Source organism: Pinus tabuliformis, chromosome 2_2, assembly GCF_031772625.1.
Source record: "Pinus tabuliformis cultivar Carrire ecotype Pingquan chromosome 2_2, CPIR1, whole genome shotgun sequence".
Classification (NCBI taxonomy): Eukaryota; Viridiplantae; Streptophyta; class Pinopsida; order Pinales; family Pinaceae; genus Pinus; species Pinus tabuliformis.
Window position 1 is genome coordinate 1121613751 of NC_142300.1, and position 24074 is coordinate 1121637824.

At 37.4% G+C, this 24074-nt stretch overlaps 1 protein-coding gene across 1 annotated transcript; it reads right to left on the reverse strand.

Annotated features, from left to right (window-relative positions):
• Positions 1-18636: 18636 nt before the first annotated feature.
• Positions 18637-20059, reverse strand: LOC149197333 (protein kinase STUNTED-like). The gene is made up of 5 exons (XM_089408662.1): positions 19837-20059; positions 19460-19708; positions 19129-19289; positions 18900-18976; positions 18637-18808 (listed from the first exon to the last, which is right to left on the reverse strand). The coding sequence occupies exons 1-5, from the start codon at positions 20057-20059 to the stop codon at positions 18637-18639; spliced, it is 882 nt and encodes a 293-aa protein (XP_089264788.1).
• Between the last annotated feature and the right edge of the window lie 4015 nt (positions 20060-24074).

Sequence of the window (24074 nt, forward strand, 5' to 3'; positions counted from 1 at the left end):
TGCATTACACACAGTTGCGTATACACGTGGTTTGCCTTAATTGAAGTAGCGTATATGAATCTTAATATGGAAATGAATAAGTTATATTGATTTGATAATACTGATTCACCGCCCCCCTCTTAGTATTATTTCCAACAATTGGTATCAGAGCAAGTCCTTTGGTAGAAGCTTGATCGCTTGAAGGAGATCTGTAGAATCAATGGGAAAGAAACTTAAGAAGAAAGCGCCTAATAAGAAGAAGACATCTCAGAAGAGGCATGACAGTGGGAGAATCGATTGGGGAATATGTGGAAGAAGCACTTCAGACTCAGAATCACTTCAGAATGAAGATGAACAAGCAAAGGAACTATCAGTTATGAATTTGTTATCCTCTTGTGATACATTTATCCATCCATTTGAAGATGATGAAAGTGATAGAGAAACAACTGAATTTGCTCTTATGGGTGAGCAAGAAAGATATAAAATAGAGGCAAAATTTAAAAGGCTTACAGACAAAATTAGAGATCAACAAGATCTATTGAACAAAATGGAATGTGCCTTCAAAGAAGAAGCTACCAAATTAAAAGCTCATCTAGAGGAAGGAAACAAGGTAAGGAAGTTATTCAAGGACAAGGAAGATCAATGTCAATGAAGTCACATCATTAAGAAATGAAGTCACATCAGGATGAAGTGACATCATTAAGAAATGAAGTGAATGAAAGGAGCACAACAATCAAGAAACTCAGAGATAGATCCAATTACTATGAACGTCTTGAAGCTACGATCCTCTCGCTAAAAGAAGATCTTGAAGAATCAAATAAGCAGAATAAAGAACTACTCCAAGCTCTTGAAAAAAAGAAAAAAACTAAGGCATTAGTTGGAATAAGGAAGAAAAGCTGAAGAAAACATGAAGAAACAGTGTCATGAAAAGGAGGAGCAACATCAGATTGAGGTAAATATTCTAAAAGATAACTTAGAAGAAAAGGATAAGCTCTTACGATTTCAAGATAGTACTAAGATCTTGGATGATATTCTTAGTAGTCAAAGGTCTCCTGCTATCAAAACTGGTCTAGGTTTTCATGAATCTGTTGAAGGTGAATCTAGTTCACAAAATAAGACAAGGAACTCTAATGCACAATCTAAAATACTCAACAAGGAGACGAAAGGTCAATCCCATCAACAACCAAGGAAAGAAATTCTTCAAAGAAAATCTTTTACTCCTCCAATGAATAATGTTGAATGTTATGTATGTCATAATCTTGGACATGTTGCAGCCAGATGCAAAAGTAGAATGGCTCAAGACCATCACACAGAAAGATCATCACGTTCCAGGTACTTTAAGGGATATTGTTTTTCTTGTAATATGTTTGGTCACAGAGCTGTCGATTGCTACAGAAGGAATATGAAACATGTGAGATGTTATGCATGTAACAAGCTTGGACATATAGCCAGGGATTGCAGGAACAAAGTACGGGCACCATACCAAAAGGAGAAAACATCATCACACTTGAAGATATGGAAGAAGAAGGAAGTACAGTCAGAAAGATGTGGCACAGCACAATATACAAACATAACAGACTCAGAGGGAGCTGAAAGTGTAAAACTTCAGTGTCCTAAATCTCATACGCAAGTTTCATAAAGGGAAGTCGCATATATACGCGAGTTAGTTACTGCACAGTCGCGTATATGTTAGTTTGAGGAAAAGTAGTAGGGAGAGGCTCAGGAAAAAGGGTCTGATATGATTCAGTCCAATATTTGCTCTGATTGATAATGGTTAAAATCTGCTGATGATGTGTGGAAATGTCTTGACACTTTTAAGATGTTTAAAAGTTTTTTAATCCTAAATTAATGATGATGATGCCTTGATACTTCATGCTGATATATGCATGATCAGATCTGACAGTAAGCAAGATGGCACAGGTTCAGGGGGAGCATATGCTTTTAATAATGCATTGTTGGCATTATGGTTAGTAGTCCTTAGTGATGATGCTTATATGGCTAAATGATATATCTTGCTATGATATAGTTATGAGTTATCCATGACAAAATCTCATATGATTCTTGGGGTTACATAGTTGATGTTCAGATCAGATTTGTGGATGATTCTCTGATGATGCATATATGGTGCTTACATGGTGATCTTCATAAGGATGAGGAGAAGTACAAAGCTTGAATACACATCTTCATTACTTGATGATGAGTCACTCATATGCATAAAGATCATATAATATAGTTATGATGCAGGATTCCTATAGTTCTTGGCGCTCATGTGGATGAGGATTGTTGCTGTTGATGATATCAAGAAGTCTTGACAAATGATCTTGAGCTCAAGATACATAGTGCTGACACATGGATGATTACTCAAAGTTGCATTGTTGGAGACATGATGATGATGAGTTCTTACCTATATGATGATAGGTTGATACTTACATATGTTGATTGATGCAGATGTTCCCAAGTGATGATACTTGGATCATGCAAATCTTGATGAGATGGTTATGGTGTTTCTCGCATATGATATAATGTGAATGATTTGATGCAGACATATCTTGTCACAGGTTGATGCTATACAGGTTGTTGGTCTAGATGCTATTGACTGATGCTTATGGAGTAGATCATACACTATGTAAGATAGTTGCTGATGACTATCATGATCTTATTTAGATGCTTCGTCTCTGTTATAAATGTCATATCAAGACTCATGATGTAATAGTTTGTCTCTATCTATTGTAGTCATTTGATGAATCCCTTTTGGTCATATGATGTAATTTGTACCCCCACTATGAATGGGAAGGATGATGTAATATTTCAGTCATGTACAAACATTTGGTATCTGGTGTATCCCCACTTGGTTGGGTGGATGAGTCAATATTGGTATATCCCCACTGGGTTGGGAGATGGATGTATGTATGAGTCCTTGGTGATAGGAAGGTCATTTAAGATAGAGTCATGTTCTTCTTGTAGAACATCTTTTTGTAGACCTTGCTTACAATCAGGGGGAGCATGAACATCGCACTTCAATAGAGCAGAGATTTCAGCATGTACTCAGAGGGAGCATGGACAAATTGGTACACCTTGGCATATACAAAGGGGGAGCTCATTCAGAGATTTTAGCAGGTACTCAGGGGGAGTATGGACAACGGAATGTTTATCAAGGAAAGAGAATATCTTGGTCTGCCCTTTGCCCTTGATGTCAAAGGGGGAGAGCGATTTGGTGTTGTTTCCATCAAATCCAAAGGGGGAGATTGTTGGCATGATGATGCATGTGTTGTACTTGATGGCAACCCACTTGTAGAAGAACAACTCACTTATATATATCTAGATGAATCTACAGAAGAGATATCAAATGTGACAGAATACATGGGATGCAGGACAGCTCAAAGGAATCAGATGTCAGTTCTCAGTATGACAAGTTAGCTTTGCCATCAAGTCCAAAGGGGGAGATTGTTGGCATTATGATACAAGTGTTTTCCTTGATGGAAACTCACACAGATGACAGATCATAGTGCAGCAGGTCAGTAGCAAAGAATTGATGATCAAACTACAAAGAATGAAGAAAGAAGAGTATATACGCAGGTTCACTATATACCAAGTCACGTACATAAGCAGGTTATATGCAGGTTCACTATATACCAAGTCGTGTATATACATAGGTTCGCTATATACCAAAAGGGTATACACGCAGGTTCACTATATACAAAGGCGCATATACACGCGGGATTGTTGATCAAAAGTCGTGTATGCGTATGCACACACTTTCATGCACGGAAAAGCGCGTACATGTGGGAAAGCTTAGTTTTGGGTCCGTGGTATTTAGACCTATGGTTTTGGTCCTTGGTATTGCGTCTGAAGTGTTGAACCCAGGTATTGGGTCCCTAGTATTGGTTCTCAATGGTTTTGGACCATGGTATTGAGTAAGGCCTAAGACTATAAAAGGAGAAGAAGATCATTAGGCAAAGGGATGGAGAAAGTCTTAAATATCTGATGAAGTATGAGATCTAGGATGCAGGTTATGGGTTCATGATGCTTTGCTTGATCTGAGCTAAGGAGGAATCTCACCGGTTGATGGAGAACAAGATATAAGGATAGATCGGGATCTAATGGCTTGGAACGAATCATCTTTATACGGTTTGATCTTGTTTAGACTAGATCTGAATTATTGATGCATGTTTTATTGTATGAATGTTATGAACTGGGTATGACTGATGTCTGGAACAGCTACAAAGTTATGAGTAAATATTTGCAGATCTGTACGCGGGTTGGCTTTGGTGAAAGCACGTATGTACGCTGTTTTGGTTCTTCATAATAGCGTATACATTATGAGATATGATATTTGAAGTTGCAGTTGGATCTGGTTATTGTTGCAGAGTTCTATTGTCTGTTCTGTGTTCTGGTGACTGTGTTGCTGACAGGGTTTCAGTATTGGGTGATTCAAAGATTGATGATGCAGGTGTAGTTGATGGGTGTATTGTAGTGATGATTAATTTTGTGATTCAATGTTGTTTATGGGTCCAGTATGAAAATTGGATGAAACGTGGCCTTCAGATTATGGTGTGGTGCTTCAGGAGTATCCAGTATGAGAATTTATGAAACGTGGTACCTGGAGGAAGAAAGAGAATGTTGTAGATTTCTGTAGGTCGGCACCTACGTACTAGTACATCAGCTAGTACAAGAGCCAAGGGGGTGGTAGCTCCCTTCCAGTAGCAGCTGGAAAACGAGTAAAGGTTGGAGCATTTAGTAGGTCGGCACCTACGTACTAGTAAATGGATCGGCTAGTACAAGAGCTAAGGGGGTTGTAGCTCCCTTCCAGGAGAAGCTGGAGAACGAGAGAAGGTTGTAGCCTTCTGCAGGTAGAAGCCTGTGTACTGGTATAAGACTGCACCAGTACAAAAATATTGTAAAAATAAGTTTCTTATTAAAAGAAGATAGAGACGACTTGCAGCAGGTGGTTTTCACCCACATTGGGTTTCCACCTTATATCATGGTGTTCATGTGTGCTTCTTGTGTGTGATGATCTGTTCTGTTTTACTGCTCCTATTTACTGTTCATATGGTTAATAATGTTCTGATGCACTCATTAAGGATCAATTAATTGAATCATAAGTCTACTGGATATATTCTTGTTGCATTACACACAGTTGCGTATACATGCGGTTTGCCTTAACTGAAGTAGCGTATATGAATCTTAATATGGAAATGAAATAGTTATATTGATTTGATAATACTGATTCAACCACCCCCCCCCCCCCCCTCTCAGTATTATTTCCAACAAAAACAACCTAAGAAACCACAAAAGAAAAACCTTAAAAGCACAAAAAACCACCAAGAAAAATGCTTCGAAACCACCAAAAGAATTATAATTTAGATTTTAATTTTTTTCTTACTTACAATTTTGTAGCATGTTTATTATTAATATTTTCTGATTTTGAATGGTGAACACGTTATTTTCTAATTATTTTAGGTTTTAAAGTTTTTCGTTAGGAATTTAGGGAAATAAATTTTCAAAATTTTTAATTTTTATTTATTTTAAATGTATTTTAAATTTTGAACAAATTTGACTCAAAAGATACCCCAAAAAACTCCACAACAAAAAACAAACAAACTATAACCAATAAATAAATAAATTAGGAGCCTGAGATTGACATGATAAATATGGTTTCTCATGGTGAACCTCTATTTAATGAATAAGAAATTTTATTTTATTTTATTATCTTAAATTTAAATTAATTTATATTTTAAATCCTCTTTTTTAAATATAAAATATAGTACGATTAGTTTTAAAAAATTAATTACTTAAATAAAATATTAACATTTAAAGTTAAAAATCCAAAAAAGGAAATTTTGTTACATACATACATACATACATACATACATACATATATATATATGTCGTGTAACTATATAAGAAAACATAATTTAAAAGCATGTAAACACAATAAAAAATGAATAAAAGCATTTTGACTATTTTCTAATGTGTACCATATTGTTTCATTATGTAGTGTGTTGTACAAGAAACATTGTCTTCATGTGCTTGCACCTAGTACATGTCATGTGTCAAAGTCAAACATTATAAGAACTTAAAGTCTATTAGAGTATTTGGTTGGCATGAAATTTTATTAGTTTTGCAAATAGGTTTATTTCAAATTTTTACATATATATTTACATATTTATGCTCTATGAATAAAATGCATTATTTAGAAATGGGAAAAAGTGTGAAGGTAGATTTGATCACTTCTTTCGATTGTGTTTACATGGAACTCAATATTTTGGTTGATAAATTATAAAAAAATGGACTTTAAAGTTTAGGACTTCACGCTAGATTATCCTACTTTAGTTTAGAAATGATTTCTTTTCATCATTCTTTCTAATTCAACATTTTTTTCTTGGATTAGTTCATATGTATTATATGTAATATGCAGAGGCATCTCCTATACACCCCCCAACTGTAGACCATCAGAGTGTAAGGGGATCTACTATACATGGTCGGGCTCATGATAGATCACGTAGCCCACCCAGAGTGCGTGTTCCACTCATAGATCATACCTTTGATTCCAGTCAGAGTGTCAGGGGTGGTATTTCTATCTCTGGTGATGATCATGCTACCGATAGTGGACCTTCTTCACCTATTTTAGGTACACCTCCTACATTTTTAAATCCTCTTTAAACTTTATGTGTTTATGTCTTGAAATTGTCTTTAATTTTAAATCATCTTCAACTGATGTGTTTGAATTTAATATATATGTTATTATGCTTCTAGTTTGTTAAATATATATGTTAGATTGTGTTTATGATTTGCAGACCCTTAGTAGGGCGAAGTTGCGGATCACAGTGAAACGTCGATCCCTCTGCAGGATGATGCTACAACTAGTATCACATTGAAGGATGTTACGACCCAGCATATGTGGAAAACACAAGAGATGTGTAACATCCCTGCTAGTTTACCTACTAAGGGTAGTTTGTCTTTGATGTTGGATGATGGCATGCAGATTTACCCCAACACGCAGATTCACCCCATCAGTAATATTCCCAATCTACTCCACATATAGTTCTGAATTTACATCCAATTCAACAATATTTCAAGAAACATTTAAATTGTGCTTTTAATATAAGAATATGAATTTATTATGATAAATTCCATGAGAGATTTTTTCTCTCACCCTCCATCAGGAATCTCACCTCAATTCAGAAATCCAATTACATATGCTTCAACTTAAAAAATAATGTATGCAATATAATAACGTTTGGACACACTCATTTATGCGCTTGTCCTAGTGTTTTAATCCTTCATGTTTATACCTATTGGGTGTGATTTTTTACCTATTTTATGCACATTCATTCCCCTGTTTTGACCTTTTTGTCCTCTAAGCTTGTGCCCTTATATGACGAAACTCTCCATTTTATTACCTTTTTAATCCATTTTACTGTCACTTTACTTTGCTATATTTTACCAAATAATACGAAGCTTTATTCCTTTTTTGTGGCTAACTGGGAGAGAATTGAAGGAGTATGTTGGGAAGTTCATCTTTCTCAGGTGTTGGCCGATGAGAATGAAACTATGAAGTAGACAGGCAATAGGAATTAACTGTAGGAAAGGGCAGAATAGTTCGTTGTTACACCCTTAGTGTTATTACAGATTGCTGCTACATATATGGTGTTGTTATAGGTTGTTGTTGTTACAAATTGTTGTTACACATTGGATGCTATTACAGGTTGTTGTTACACATCAGATTTTGTTACACCTTGTGTGGTTCTTCCATCACATCAACAGTGTTGTTGTCAGTTATGCCGCGTCATCCCAGACCACCATTTGCTCAATGCTGTTGCACCGAAGCTGGAAATGTGGGTATTATTCCACATAACATTTATCGACAGTAGGATTTCTTATTTTTGAAGCAACAAGACTCAAGCAGTTGCAACTGATGTATATTTATTTAGCAATAGTTTGGAACTTCTTTATTTTTGATCAGCATGAGAATCGGGAGATTCTCATGACTGATCTATTTTTCTAATTTTCGGGTTGTAATAAGTCTAAAAGACTCGAATTCTTATGTATCGGAAAATGGCATATAGAAGAGCATCGTTACTCTGTTTCTCTAATCCTAAACTTATTTAATATCAATTGGCATGGTGATGTTGTTATTACTCTCCAACTGATTCGTTAATCACTTTTTCTGTTCCTCCTGCACCCTGCTGAGGAGGAAGGACACTCTTCTTTGGCAGGGATTGCAGTGATTAGGTAGTGTACATTTCAGTTTAGTTCATTTATTTATGGTTTCTCGCTATTGTTGTACAAATCATGGATTGCATTCATTGCTATTTCTATTTATCTTATATTTAATCAACAGAGTAATAGTAACTAGTTGCAATAGATGTTAGTTCTTGTGTGGTGTGCCTTTGCTTCAATAGATGCGAGTTGTGATTTAATTTTGTAGAGTGTTTTTTTTGTATCTACACGCATGGTTTGATTCATTAATTTAGATAAGCAACATCTTTCTCAGTTTTTTGCATTTTCTTATGCTTGGCTGGAGTGTATAGGCACAGACGGTGCGAACTCCATTGAAACAGTAAGACCTACCCTAGGTTGACAATTAATGTTGTAGTCTGAGTCAATCAAGGTTGATTAAAACAGCACTACATTTTGGCGTCGTTGCTAGGGATGGCAAGTTAACGATATAGTCAGCCAAGTTGTTTGTTTGATATAGAGTGCACCTAGTCCACAGTTTTTGGGTGGTAAGATGAGAGGTAAGAACCTGCGGATCAGTCTAACATACCTGGGCGGGCTCACCATTGTGATCACTAGGACACTTGGGACATTTTGATGCTTTGATTAATGTGTCTTCAGCTCTTCAGTCGCTGGGCAGTTTGGTGAGAGGTAAGAACCTGCGCATCACTCTAACATAACTGGGCAGGCTCACCAGTATCGAAGACTGAGGCACTTAGAGTGTGATTGGATACACATAGGGCCCATGTGTGCATTTGTAGGACTTATAGAGACACTGAAATCATCCCCACTCTAATAAGTCACAAGAACGACGGGTCGTAAAATGGAAACGAAGGGTGAAGATTTAGGAAGGAAGACATTTATCCAAGAATTAATCTCCAAGGTGGAAAAAGAACAATACATCTCTCAAAGGAATGCAAGGAAAATAGGGTTGCAGAAGGCTGTTACTCCCATAACGAAAGCATAAACCGCCAATCCCTCCATCTCAGGACCGTATCATTCTAAGGCTAGCACTCATACCCCCAAGATCAAGGATTTGATTTATGAGCAAGAAGGAGAAGTTAGCAGCTAGACTTTGAGGACTGAGGGCCAAGGGGAAACCGATGGGGGAAAACGGACACCTCAAACAAGGAAGCACTTGTTGATTTATCAATATCCTGATATAGGTAGTGCGGTGAAACAGCCAACCCCAGGAGTATCTGAGGAATTAGTCACGTCTACAGGGCCATCACAAACGCAGCTAGAATAACATCTGCTACAGGAAGGGTTAGAAGAATTAATCATGGGGGAAAACAATGATAACAATGCTAAAACAGACACCATTACCACCACCTTTGAGTTCCCAATTGGGAATATTAGAGGTGAAGCCCCTATGAAAAATATTCCTCTATCATCCTTACCATCCTTTCAGGGGATGACTGTGGAAGATCCAGATACATTTCTATTTGAGTTTGATGTCTTGTGCAGAAGTTATGATTATACAACAAATGCTCAGAAGTTAAAGCTATTTCCTACTATCTTAAAAGGAGCGGCCTTGAGATGGTTTATGGGCTTAGGCCCCGCTTCCATTTCAATGTGGAATGATATGAAGGAGACGTTCTTTCCAAAATACTAGGACTATTGTAGGACCAGGGACTTAAGGGGAAGAGATATTTAGAATGACACAGAAGGAGGAAGTAAGCTTGGAAGATTATGTGGAACAGTTCCACCACAATCTGCAGAGGTCTAAACATAGCGATCTAGACCTAGAAATCTTGAAGACTATATTCATCAGAGGAATGAAGGATGACCACATTAACACCTTGAACCTATTAGGAAAAGGGGATATATCACAAGAGCCATTCACTGAAATTATAAAGCTCTACCTACAATGCTCTTGAGGATCATATAAAGGAAGAAGTACAATTCGGGACGCCTTTGTTCGTATATAAAAATTTGCAAGTAGAGTAACCAAAGCAGAGATTGGAATTTTTTTCGAAAATTTTAAGATCGATATCCTCAGTACTCTCTTGGCCCAAATAACAACAACACAGATCAAAAAGACAACAAGAAGAAGTTGATACACCCCTAGACGTGTTCTGTCTAACTTGTCGGAAGAAACATCCTCACAGGGAATGCGAATTGAATAGAATCAGCCTGTGTAATATCTACGAGTTGGAGCATTCGACAGAGAAGTGTTCGGAGCTTCCTAGACTAAAGGAAGTACTTAGAGAATCAAGCGAAGAGGTGCAGTTTTCTTACTTCATCGCACTGAGGAGGCCATGGAAATCGCGACCTCTAGGTATGTCTCAAGACTTTTCCTCTTTCAATTGTGGAACAATGCAAATAATAACCAACCATATCCATGGAACTATGTTGCCCCTCCTTCAGCTCATTTCCCTTCACCCTGGAACCAAAGTTCTCCATCTCCTTCCGTTCAATATCCTCAATCCCAACCATATTCGTGGAACCAGAAATGGAGAGGAAATGCCTAGAATTCAGCTTTTCCTGCACCACCCATACAGCAACAACTGCAGTTACCTCCTTTCCAAGCTCCTGCTCGTCCACCACCTGTGTGACCCCAACTACCTATGCAACCTAACCCAAACCCAAATAATAAAGCAGCTCTGAGCATAGAGGCTCCTACGACCTTCCAAACCTACTTTATTACCCCTGTGGAACTTAATGAAATACAATTGCGATCGGGTGCGGTAATTAACCCTAGTAACTCCCCTATCATTACATAAGAGGATTGTGAACCATCCAGAGGAGAAGCCAAAGGCTTTGAGGTGGCTACTGCGCCTACAACAGCTGATATAGAGGAAGTTGTTACATCTGTAATAGCCAACCCATGAAGAACTGTTACATCTGTAACAGCGAATTCGGGGAAGGTTTATACACCTGTAACAGTAGATTCAACTGTTGTTACACAGGACCCCCTATACCCTCAGAGACCGGCCGAACCTAGCATGACTTCACAACCTGAATATGACTTTATTAGGGAGTTGCAAAATTTGTATCTACGAATTCCTTTGTTGCAAGCCCTTAAAGAATTACCCATCTATGCCAAGATAGTGAGAGATTTGTGCATCAAGAAGCCTAGGAGGAAGCCAAAAGACCCTGCCACCATACATGTGATGGGAAAGTTATTTGAATTAATTTTTGCTCAACTTCTCCTTATGAAGTACAATGATCCAGGAAATCCCACAGTCACTGTCTACATTAATGATCAACCCATATCCAATGTATTGATTGATCTTGGAGCTACCATTAATTTAATGACGAAAGATCTCTTTATCTCTCTCAGGCTACAGGGACTCAAGCACACTCCTACTATGCTGGAATTGGTAGACAGGTCCTGTGTTAAACCCGAGGGGATGTTAAAAGATATAGTGATTACTATAGCTTCCTGGAGATACCCGACTGATTTCCTTATTCTACAGCCCAAATCCAATTTGGGGGGGCATCCTTTGATCTTAGGAAGACCTTAGTTGGCCACTGCAGACACATTCATAGGTTGCATGGCAAGATCCATGGTGATCTTAAATGGCCAGGCAACCCAAAACCTTAATCTTTATCCCCCAAAACCAAATATGGATGTGTACAACCCTTGGTGGGATGAGTTTGAGCCTGAGTCAGATCTTTCCCTGCCACTCCTCACTCTAGGGAAAGCCCAGTATTTCAAAGAGGAGATAGAAGATGATGTTATCAATGGTTTTATTAGTAATCCACTTTTTTTTTCTTCTGTTAAAGATGCAAATGAGGAGGAAGAGGTGGAAGATATCTATTTTGAACAAATGAGAACAACTCCAAATGTTTCTAGCAACCCAATTGAGATTGAATCTGGAAAATTTTTGAATGTTAATCCCAATTTGACTGTTGAACAGAATCAACGGTTGTTACAGATGTTACAGAAGTATAAAAAGGCATTTGCATGGGATTATATGGATATGAAATGGATCCACCCTAACCTATGCACTCACTGTATTTATTTGAAGGATGGCTGCAAACTAGTCAAACAGCCACAACACCGCATGAACCCTACACTAAAGGAAGTTGTGAAAGAAGAACTACAAAAACTCCTGAGTGCTAATTTTATTTACCCAATATCTAACAGTCAATGGGTGTCACCACTTGGCATCATTCCTAAAAAGAATGGAAAGTAGAGAGTCTGTGTTGATTATAGAGAACTCAACAAGGCCACTCAGAAGGACCATTTTCCATTACTATTTATAGGTCAGGTCCTTGAGACTCTCTCTCGAAAGAAATACTTCTCATTTTTGGATGGATTCAGTGGCTACAATCAGATAAAGATTTCCCCAGAAGACCAATATAAAACGACTTTTACTTGTCCTTAGGGAACCTACACATACAGAGTACTACCTTTTGGGATCTGTAATGCACCAGCAACCTTTCAAAGGGAAATACTGGGAATTTTTCTAACTTATTGAATGACTATTTGGAAATCTTCATGAACGATTTCACACCTTATGGAGATGCTTTTGAAACAACATTAGTTAATCTGGAAAAAGTACTAGAGCGATGTGTACAGACTAATGTTGCCTTAAGCACTGGGAAATGTCACATGATGATGACTGAAGGGATCGTGCTTAGACATTACATTTTTGCTGACGAAATCAAGGTAAACCCTGCAAAAATAGAGGTAATTCTAAGAATTCGAACCCCCAAAATGTAGAAAGAGGTACATAGTTTCTTGGGGCATGCAGGGTATTATAGAAGATTTACAGAAAATTTTCAAGAATTGCATTGCCATTATTTTCCTTTCTCATGAAGGATGTTGATTTCTTGTGGACAGGGAAGTGTGAGTAGGCCTTCTTAAAGCTGAAATGTTGTGTATCAGTAGCTCCGGTCTTGCGAGGACCTAAATGGGAACTATCATTTCACATAGCTACATATGCATCAGATATTGTTGTAGGTGTTGTTTTGGGACAACTGGAGGATAAGAAACCTTACACCATTTAATACATAAGTAAAATCTAACTCCAACTGAGCTCAACTACACAGTGACTGAGAAGGAGTTCTTAGCAGTCGTGCACACCATAAATAAATTCCACCATTACATCACTGGATATCAAGTATTTGTACACATTGACCACTATATCATTCGTTTTTTAATGAATAATCCAATTACAAATGGTAGGATTACACGCTGGCTATTGTTGTTACAAGAATTTGATATCACTATTGTAGATAAGCCTAGAAAAGACAATGTAGTAGCTGACTTTCTTTCTAGGCTAACTATTGATTATAGTTGCACTAGTATTGAAGATTCTTTCCCTGATGAATATTTTTTGTTATTTCTACTTACACACCTTGGTATGCAGATATAGCCAATTATCTTGTTGTAGGGAAGTTTCCCCAGTATTTGTCCTCCAAGGAGAAAGGAAAAATCATACAACAAAGTGCTACATATACCTAGATAGATGGGAATCTTTATCACATTAGACCTGATTTTCAGATTAGACAATGTGTTAGAGAGGATGATATATTTGATATAATCAAAGCGTGCCATGAGGAACCTTGTGGAGGACACTTCGCAGAAAAATGGATAGGATACGAAGTCCTTTCAACAGGGTACTATTGGCTGACAATATTTTAGGATGGAAGAAGTTTGTGAAGGGATGTGATCGCTGTCAAAGGATGGGCCAACCACTACAATTAGATGAGATGTCGTTACAACCCCAGATCGTCATAGAACCTTTTGAGAAGTGGGCTCTAGATTTTGTAGGACCAATCAATCCTTCATCTAGACAGAGATCCTACATCTTGGTATGTACTGACTATGTCACAAAATGGGTCTAGGCAAAGGCACTAACTAGAGACACGGAGCAGGTTGTCTCAGACTTTCTGTTTGAATAAATCTTTGTCCAGTATGGCATACCCAGGGAGATAGTCACAGACAGAAGGTCGCAGTTCACATCTCATAAGATCCAGGAGTTGGTCGAAAAATATAAAATCCATCACAGAATCACAACGCCTTACCATCCACAAGCGAATGGCCAGGTAGAAAGCACTAATAAAGTCATTGAGGGGATCCTTACTAAGACTGTAGCCAATCATCGAAGAAATTAGGCTGATGAACTTCCAGAAGTGTTATGGGCATATAGGACTACATGGAGGAACACCAATAGATTCTCACCATATGAACTTTTGTATGGCCAAAACCCTTTATTCCCCATTGAATTTGAAATCAAGACATTAAGGACAACACTACAGGTCAATTTGGATTTGGCTATAGCACAAAGGCAGACATTAAACCAGCTCAATGAATTGGAGGAGAAACGGTTCGCTGTTATCCAGCAAACAGAGATTATCCAGCAGCAGATAGCTAAGTGGAATCACAGATTTATAAAGAAGAAACAGTTCCAGAAAGGACATTGGGCTCTCTTATATGACTCAAGGTTTAAGACTTCAAGGGTAAGCTCTGCACAAGATGGCTAGGTCCTTATGAGGTATATGCAGTCTCTAACAATGGGACTGTAAATTTGGTGACCATTGACAGTGCAAGGACACCATTACTTGAAAATGGGCACCGCCTTTGGTTGTATCATAAACCTACCTCAAAGGATTCATTTGTCAACATTGTCACAAATTCAAATCTATAGATTACGGGAACATGGGAAACAGGGAAAATTTTAAGAACCCCCCCCCAAATTTATAAATATAATAATTGGGCGAATCTCCATGGTATATAGGAAAAATGGAAGGCGATTTTATCAATAATATAATATGTATATATAATTTTCTGGCGAATCTCTCACCAGGCATGGCGAATATTTTACTCAATTATAAAATCTTGTAAGAACTTGGCAAGTCTTTCACTAAATAATAAAACTTTGTAAAGTCCTAGTGAATTTTAGCATTGTGAACTCTTAGAGAATTTTTTGAAGAAGTATAAAACCATATATGATAAGAGCCACATGGTGGCAATATCACTATCTTTTTTCACATTTCCACGACATGGAACTTGTCTATAAAATTATAAAAAAACCAACCAGGAACAGGAACAACTCAAATGCTTTGTGAGAGCTAGTCTAGAAAAAAGCAACAAATAACATGTCGGCAGAATTGTTCATCGGTGAGCCGCTATTTTGTGGGAAATCTGTAAAGGAGCAGTTGGATATCATATTTCCAAATCCGGGAAAGCCTTTCCCATCCCTCACAAGATTTGTTAAAAATGTTGGGTGTCTAGAAGGTGTGGATTTGATGAAACAAATGTTACAAGTGGATGGAAACAAAAGAATAACAGCTAATGAAGCTTTGCAACATCCATACTTTCAGTCCTACAGGACTATAAATAGCTGCCATAAAGATTAAAAATGGAAATCAGCTACAAATCTCTTGATGACAACACTATCAAGATAGAGGTCGATGCTCTCTTAAAGACAGAGCTGCTGGAAATGGAAGCAGGTGCTATGAAGCTGACACTAGTAAAAGATGGGACAGCACAGCTTCCCATAGTGCATCCCACTCTGGGACAATCAGTTTTTTGATGTTTTGCAAATTGGGTTACAGTCTTGCAACTTGTTTTGGATTTGTCACCAACCTGATGTTTTGCTTCTAATTTATTTTCATCTGGTGATAAATAAAGTGTCAATCTTTTCTCAGGATAAAATAGTATTCTTTACAGACATATTAACTTGGCTGAAAAGTCCAGGACAATATGAACAGGACAGCTTCCAGGTTTTTTTGAAGATTTCTCCTATCAATTTACTGCCGGAGGGTTTTCTGTGATTTCTTGCACTTCTGAAATTTAATCAAATTTCTACTTGAAATAAAAGTTCAGAAGAGACTATATCACTAATGTTAAACACACATAATTGAGAAGCCGATATGAAGCATTGTTTTTTTGGGTGTGTTACAACTTTGGTGACCATGCAGCTCAGTCATTGCATGTTCAGTTTGTAACTCCACCTTGAAAGAGTGAAATGTGTGGTGTAGGATAAGAAGCTCTCTGTTAAGGCGCAATTGTTTTTCCCCAAAATTCTAATATCTAGATTCTATCTTGTTCATGTCTGTGTCAGGTGATGTTTCTTTTCATGTGCATGTGTTTAGTCAGATATAAAATACTCAAGTTCTCACCAGCCTGGGCTACAGTGGCCATTCTGATGATCTATTTCATACTCATTGCATTTTTCTAATAAAATGACATTATATTCATTTAAATTATGTGATTGAAATAGGGATACAAGAGCTTATTTGTATTTGAAGGTCTATAAGGCAGAGTATAAGCTCACACCAATCCTTGTTATTCTCTGCAAGAGAAAATCAGTTTCTATTTCACTCCTCAATAACACTGACTAAATCTCAGTTTGAAAATCAGTTAAATTAAGAAGACTAAATCCCAGTTTGAAAATCAGTTAAATTTAGATGAAATTACTCATTCAAAATCATTTGGATGAGGAAATTGTCAAATAATTGTAAGTTGTCGTCTTAGAGAACATGAAGGGAGCACATTCGTCATATTCTACCAACTGCAACATACCTACCTTCAATGCACTCTCTGTAAGGACCATAACGGGAGAAAATGTGGACCCATGTACAAATTTTTACTGCCTCAGGGTTTGTTTCGTCCTGTGACTACTAGGTTCGTTAGTCCTTCACATAACTATTAGTCCTTCACATAACTCTCCAACAAAATGAATCCAAGAGTGGAATACAGACTCTTTACACGCAATTTATTTTCTAGAAAGTCTATACAGAGAAATGAAAGTTGCAAGTATAAGAATTATGCTTCAAAAATGAATTTTCTTGTGTAGTGAGCTATACCAAGGGTATGCTTTTGCAAAGTTTTATAACAGAAAAATTTGTCAAGAGGAATTTATTAAGGAAATCTCTTGTTAGAAATGAAATCCAGTTGAGTTGAGATAAAGTCCATAGTTACAAAGAAGTATTGTTGTGGAAAGCAATTCCACTATGACATTCCTGTACATTTTAATACAATATAAAAGGAAATTGATGTGATTTCCAAGCTACTTGAATCCATTGAACACAGAGAGAATCAGTTGAGAACTGATGAATGAACATGGAAATCGATGTAATTCCTAAGCTACTTGAATCCATTTTGAACACAGAGAGAATCAATTGAGAACTGATGAATGAACATGAGCTGAAGCAAAAGGACACTATCATTAAGCTAGTCGACCCTGAAATTGAAGAAAATGATCATGTCAAACAAATCTACTAGCAGTGTACTAATAACGGTAAATCGACTTGCAAGAAGAAAGTAACTTAAATACCACATTTGTTGGAAAATGAAATCAATCAAAAAATGTTCTAACCAGAGATGAAGTTGATTCAAATGAAAGAAGTTCAAATCAGGGTGAGGTGAACCCAATAAATGAGATGTCGATAATCCTAGGAAAAATCAACTAGCAACAATGAAGGAAATCGATTGAAAATAATTAGTTAATTCCATTGTTAAGATTTCAACTTGGATATCATTTGTTGCCCAGGTACATTCTCTTGGAGAAATCGACCTGCATGTTAGGATGTAAATAAGTTCCAATTAAACAAAACATTTTTATTTGAGGGGAATTGAGGTCCAAAAGAGCAGAGTTCTTGGCAGAGGAACAATATAACTGCAAACACCCATTCAATGTTATTGTTCAATCCCCTAGTTTTCATACAATCCTTAGCTATTCTTTGAGGTCTAGCATAATACGTCACATTCCTGGCCATATAAGAATATGAAACCACTGTGGCCATGGGAAACTTATAAAGCAACCATAAACAAATGTATTGCTGGCAACAAAACTCACTTCTTTTAATCTTGAATTAAAAGCTTGATGAATTGCTACATTGGCGCAGTCCGTAATCTTCTAAGTGATACCGTATCATCATCCACCCCAAGCATGGCAAGGGTGAGATGGGTTTGTATATCATGCCCCCCCTGATTTTCTACAATGTCATCCTCATCTGAAGTATCCATATCCTTGATCATTGTATTCTGGCACCACGCCCAGTCAGTCCTCTCATCTTCTCCTTGTAGTAGTTTTAAAATCTGCCATTAATCATATCTTGGTATTAAAGAGTAAGCAGAGATGAACAGATGTGGTTAACATAGAGTGTTTTATAGCTAAAAGAAAATGTAAGAGAAATTTCACCCTAAAGTAATTTTTGCAGGTAAAGAATACCCTCAAAAAACACACGAGGTAGTAAAAACAAGCCCCTGAAGCATATAGAAATGAATAGAGGAAGATAAATTACTCGGCTCATGCAAGGACAATAGTGAGATGTTTCCCTTAGACAAAGCGTAGCAGCAAGCATCATTCTATGCATTTCATTTGTATCATAAACATTTTGCAAACATTTGTCAGCAAGACTTTCGATATTCCCATCCTGTAAGAGTGGTCTTGCCTGGTTTCAACATTTACAGAAGGTTAAACATGAGCCCCTAATAAGGATAATCAATATAAATAAACATGAAGAAGAGAGTCAACTGTAAAAACCAGGACTTACCCACATAATCAGGCTTTCTTGACCCTTGGGACTTGCTGTATCAATTGGCTTCCTTCCAGTTATTAGCTCAAGAAGGACCACACCAAATGCATACACATCCGTCTTCTCATTAACCTTTCCATAAACAAAGTATTCTGGAGCAAGATACCTGTCAAACTACAATCACAATTAGTGAATTTACAAATTGGATAGCTTTAATCTGAAAATGGCCAATCGAAACTGGGAAGATGCTTACATACCCAAATGTTCCTAAAACATCGCTGCAAGTGATATATGAAGATGTTGGTGCCCACCTTGCTAGCCCAAAATCTGACAACTATTATAATAACACGCACATTAATTCTGTTGAAATTTTTCATTAGTGCAGAATTCCAAGTTTCAGTTTACAAGTCTAGATCACTAAGATCTCTTCAAATACTGAATTGTGCAATTTAGTCTTGATTCTTCTTGCAGTAAAAAGATTTATACCTGTGGTTCAAACTCTTCAGAAAGCAAGATATTGGAAGACTTTACCTCTCCATGAATGACAGATTGAGAAAAGCCATTATGCAAGTAATCTAATGCTTCAGCAACTCCTACAGCCACTTTTAATCGCACTTTCCAAGGAAGTATTGGCTTTTCCTCTCCTCCTGAAAAATATATACATAGTCAATAGCTAGGACTATAATCATAACTCAGAAAAGAGAAAATGAAAGACCCTGCCATACAATACATAACACTATGATGCTTAAAACGTACTACTGCTTAATATTTCTACACGATTTCATGATTCTTAAAATGCAATACTTTGAGTATATACCATGGAGATTCTCTTCAAGGTTTCCTCTGGATACAAAATTATACACCAGAAGGCGGTTAAGGCCTTCTGCACAGTAACCGATAAGTGTAATGACATGGTTGTGCTTCAATAGAGTAAGAATCTCAACTTCAGAAAGAAGCTCTTGCTCTGTTTTGGATGATGAATTCAAGATTTTCACTGCCACCGATTGTCCATCAGGAAGAAATCCTCTGTACACCTTACTGCAGCCTCCTCTTCCTATAAAATTCCCTGCAAGAATAAGGATGTTACATAATTGAATTGAGTTCACAAGGTTAATATACATTTCAAGGGAAATTTCCCATTCAAAACAGAAGCACAGAAATGAAAAACTCCATGAGGAAAACTACAAATGCAACCTGTTGAAAAACCAGAAGTAGCAGATTGCAACTCCTGATATGTAAAATGCCTGCAGGTTTTACTTAGACAAAGGAACTCTAATCTCCTTGCCAAACAATTTTCTTCTCGATCAGAATCATTCTGCTGACTGCAAGGAAACCCTTCTTCTTTAGAGCATGCTTCAATTGGTGCTACCTCATTTGAAGACCGAGCTTCATGTTCATAGTTGCAAACCTTCTGCATAATCTGTCCTTTCAAATGAAGCTCTCCAGTTGCCTGTGTAAGCCTATTTGGCAACTGTAGTGCCCATTCAACTACAGATGTTTGTTTTGATGTAGACTGTGGAGTAGGAAGCTTGGTCAGTGAATCGGCTCCACATAAGAGGGGCCATCCAGGTACTGATTCTACTTTCTCTGTAATCAGTCTCGAAGTCGCCCTTTTGGGAACCTTTTGGTTAAGAACTACCCACTACTAACCAGTTCTCATGGATGCCATAACAAAAGGGAGAAGCATGCCAAGGAAAATGGCATGAGTAAAGAAGAAATTGAAAAGGAGATTTATGAGTTGAAGGAGAGATTCAACATAGTCAAAATGAGGCTTGAAAGAGAATACCAAAGGTAGAGATGGGACCTAAGGAAGAAGGCCAAATTACTTGTCAGAAAAAAGATTTTAAGAGGAAGACCCCTAAAGCTAGAAAGCTAGGGAGGAAGATGAAGCACCTGTTGAGCCTAAAGTTGAATTAGTTCACTATTTTGAACCAGAGCAGGGAATAGTCCTTGATGATGAGGAAGATGTTGAAGAGAGACTATCAGAGAGTCTCATGGACTGCATAAAGAGTTCAAATCAACATGGATTTGTTGATAGAAGATATGGTGGAAAAAGCATCATAACAGTAGAGGGAGCTACACAAAGAGGATGTCGATGAGACAATAAATGAAAGTCTCATGGGAGGTTAGCTAGAAGTGCTCGTAACATATATACCATATGGGGCTAAAGAGCTTGGTGATTATGATACTGATGCTATGTGTATAGATGCAGATGATAAGGATTTTCAAGAGGGACAATCATTCATAGTTGTCATAAGAATAGAAGAAAGAGAAGGAGTACCTTCCTAAAGCATGGAAGGAAGACAAAATTTGATGTTGGAGGCATCAGAAGAGGCCAGGTAACCTTTTATTTTTAAAATTGGTGAATTTTATGTGAATGCATGCTTTGCATGTGAGGAGAATGGACAACTGGTCCAAAAGGAGAACGAGAGCACTAAATTGATCCAAGAAATCCAAATTGAGGTAGTAGATGCTAGACAATCCTCAAGGAAGGATGAGTTTCCAAATGGAAAAAACAATGCATAATGAAGCCAAGATAACCTTGCAAGCAAGGAGGAAAAATTATCCCTAAAATGTCATTAAGGAGGAGGTATAGAATAACCTGGATGATGCATTGAAAATTTATGGGGAAAGTGGACGAAGAAATTGCTTGTTACTAGAACTACCTTCAAATTTAGGAAAATCATCCTCAGGCTCTGACAAATTCTGGGGGTATTTATATGGAATGGAATATGGTAAATTTGGTTGCTGCTCCTTTTTGTGGGATCCAACTGATATATAATGCAGGGGATGTCAAAGGTTCTCAAACAGTTTCCTTCAATTTTCCAAATGATAAGAAAACAATAAACGAGGTGGGAATTGCCATGGTCATGCTCAAAAATGTTGCAGAGGCTAAATTGAGGTCTATTGCAGGTACATGCATTTCTGAAGAACAAAACCAATATGTGGATTCTGAATCCATGTTCACACATATGGTTTTCAAAGAACATTGTCATGGGATTAAGCTTTCCAATAACAAGCAGTCACTTGAGAATAGAACAAAAGGATAACTTCTTATAGCTCCAGATGAAGATGCACTGAATGTTTTGGCAAACTTCATGGCTAATGAACAACGATATGTTGTATAAATTCTACATATTGACAACGTAGAACCAGATTATATTAACACAACATTGGTAACTGTCTTCCATAATTTTATAAGGGAGGATTTTGGTGACATTGTTGTATTCTTAATGAGGCAAGAGAGAATTGAAAGACTCCTACAAAAGTAGGCTACACATTTGTTTGAGAAAATACCACAATTATCTGTTGTTGTCGGAGTAGAAAATTGCCTTGGGATAATGGAGGTCCTTCCAAGTCCATGGTTGAACTCATTTCCACCAGCTATTCTGTGCTTATAGATACTACTCCAAGGGAACATAGCCTGGTCATTTCACATCCAAAGTTAACAATCGTGCAAAAAGAATCTTCAGACATAGAGCTGGATTTTGCAAATCTGAGTTTTGGGGTAGTCTCACAACTGGTAGGTTGGTTCGATGAACTAGCCAATGAGATTAATTCAAGTAGAAGGCCAATTAGTATACTTGATAATGAAGATCTTCAGACAACTAATCCTTATATAAAAAGTCTAGTGCGCCAGGTGGATGAGAATTGTCTTTCACTGACATTAGATTGGCCTAGTCCTAATGCCATTAATAGAATGAGGCAGCCGAGAATGGAAGAAGAACGAATAAGGCAATGGAACATCAATTTCATTGTTTTCATGACCAAAGCAGATGGTAAGGCAGCCGAGGATGAAATGCAAGAGTTTAGCTAGGGTGAATTGGTTACACTTCCTTTCCAAGACGATGAGCATCAAATGAACATGATCGACACCATGGCAATGTGTGTGGTTGATTGTAGTTGTGCTTATAAGCAAGAAATAATGGGAAGGGGACGTGACCTTCAATTGATGAATTTCTTAGTTGACCTTAGATTAAAGGAGCATACATACTACATTTTTCCGACCTATTCATTTTCTCAAGAAAAACTACTTCAAACACCGTAGACAAGGCTTTTCACCATGGTAACTGAAAGTGGACAATGGATACCACCACTTTTATCCCAACAGGAAGGCATGAGACGTCTAGAAAAGGAGAAAGGTTGTAGTGCAACTTATACTGCTGGAAAGAGTGGGTGGGTTGATCTAGAGCGCTCCTCAATTGACAAACAAAAAGGCGGATTTGAAGACACATTGAAAGCCTTCACCCTGGAAAGAAATCAGATAAAAGAAGCTATGGATTTTTCCTTGGATAACATTGATGCCTCAGGGTTTGATGAGACTTGTGCATTATTGTGGGATATAGATACTTCTGTAAAGATGGGAAAATTTCCATATTCAAATACTTCTAGTGAATCTGACCCGAACAACAAAGATGACATTGTCTTAATTGATTCTGTAAGGGTAATTTTGTGGATAATAAGGAGAAATCTAATATTGGGAATGGAAATGTTTCTAGAGTCTATGGATGCCAAGCAAGGCTACGAGGAAATTTTGTTGCATGCTCAATCTGCTCACATGCTTCACTCTGGAATAAAACCAAGTTCAAATTTTGATCATACTATGTATGAAGATGTTATAGTCAAAGATATTATTTTGTGTTTGAAAGCAGCAAGTGAAGAGCAGTGGGAACAAATTGAGTGTGCAATCGATGATGGTACTGGGATTAACTTTCGATATGCACATGGATGGACTTTCTTTCATTGGACTGCAGATTCTTAAGGAAATTCTACTATTCATAGGGCATTGTGTGACCATCGTTACCAAGGATTAGCTGAAGTAGTTATTTCAATGGGCAAAGGAGATTTATCAACACAAGAACCACAATAGTAGTATAGTACGCTGTAGAATTTCTTCCATCAGAGATTATTAGGGACAGAAATATCATTGCATATTAACTTGAGCTCACAATATGATACACCAAAATTATGTGACAAGGCCACTCGATGCATATGTTTGCGATTTCCTATGTTGAAGGTTCCAACAACCTTTGATCGTGGAAAATATCCTGGTCCCAATCATGTTTATGATCAAGGAAGCGAGTTATTTACTAGGCAAGATAATTTGCTTCCTTCTAGCATTCAGGCCCATTTGCTTCAAAGTGCTTACAAGTATTGTCAAACGACAGTACATTCTAAATTTACTCATATTACACTTGAGAACTAGAACACATACCGCTTGAGAAGAGAGCTGCTGCCGCTTCAAGTACCTCAAGCTCAAACTAGTCTGTTGTTCTTTCTTGCATCAAAAGAACTGAGTACAATAAGAAACAAGTTCCATGAGTATAAAATCAACAAATACAAATGAATATTACATTTTTTATCATCACCCAACGAACAAGAACCAAACAAAACTCAAGTCACCGGCACCAACTGCTCTGGCCCTTATCACC

Excerpts from the sequence above, each read along its gene's own strand:
- LOC149197333 (XM_089408662.1), bottom strand. The coding sequence starts at position 20,059 with ATGCAGAAGGTTTGCAACTATGAACATGAAGCTCGGTCTTCAAATGAG. Across the intron at positions 19,290-19,459 it reads CCTTGAAGAGAATCTCCATG|GAGGAGAGGAAAAGCCAATA; the intron begins GTATATACTCAA and ends TATATTTTTCAG. Across the intron at positions 18,977-19,128 it reads CTGAAGAGTTTGAACCACAG|TTGTCAGATTTTGGGCTAGC; the intron begins GTATAAATCTTT and ends TTATTATAATAG.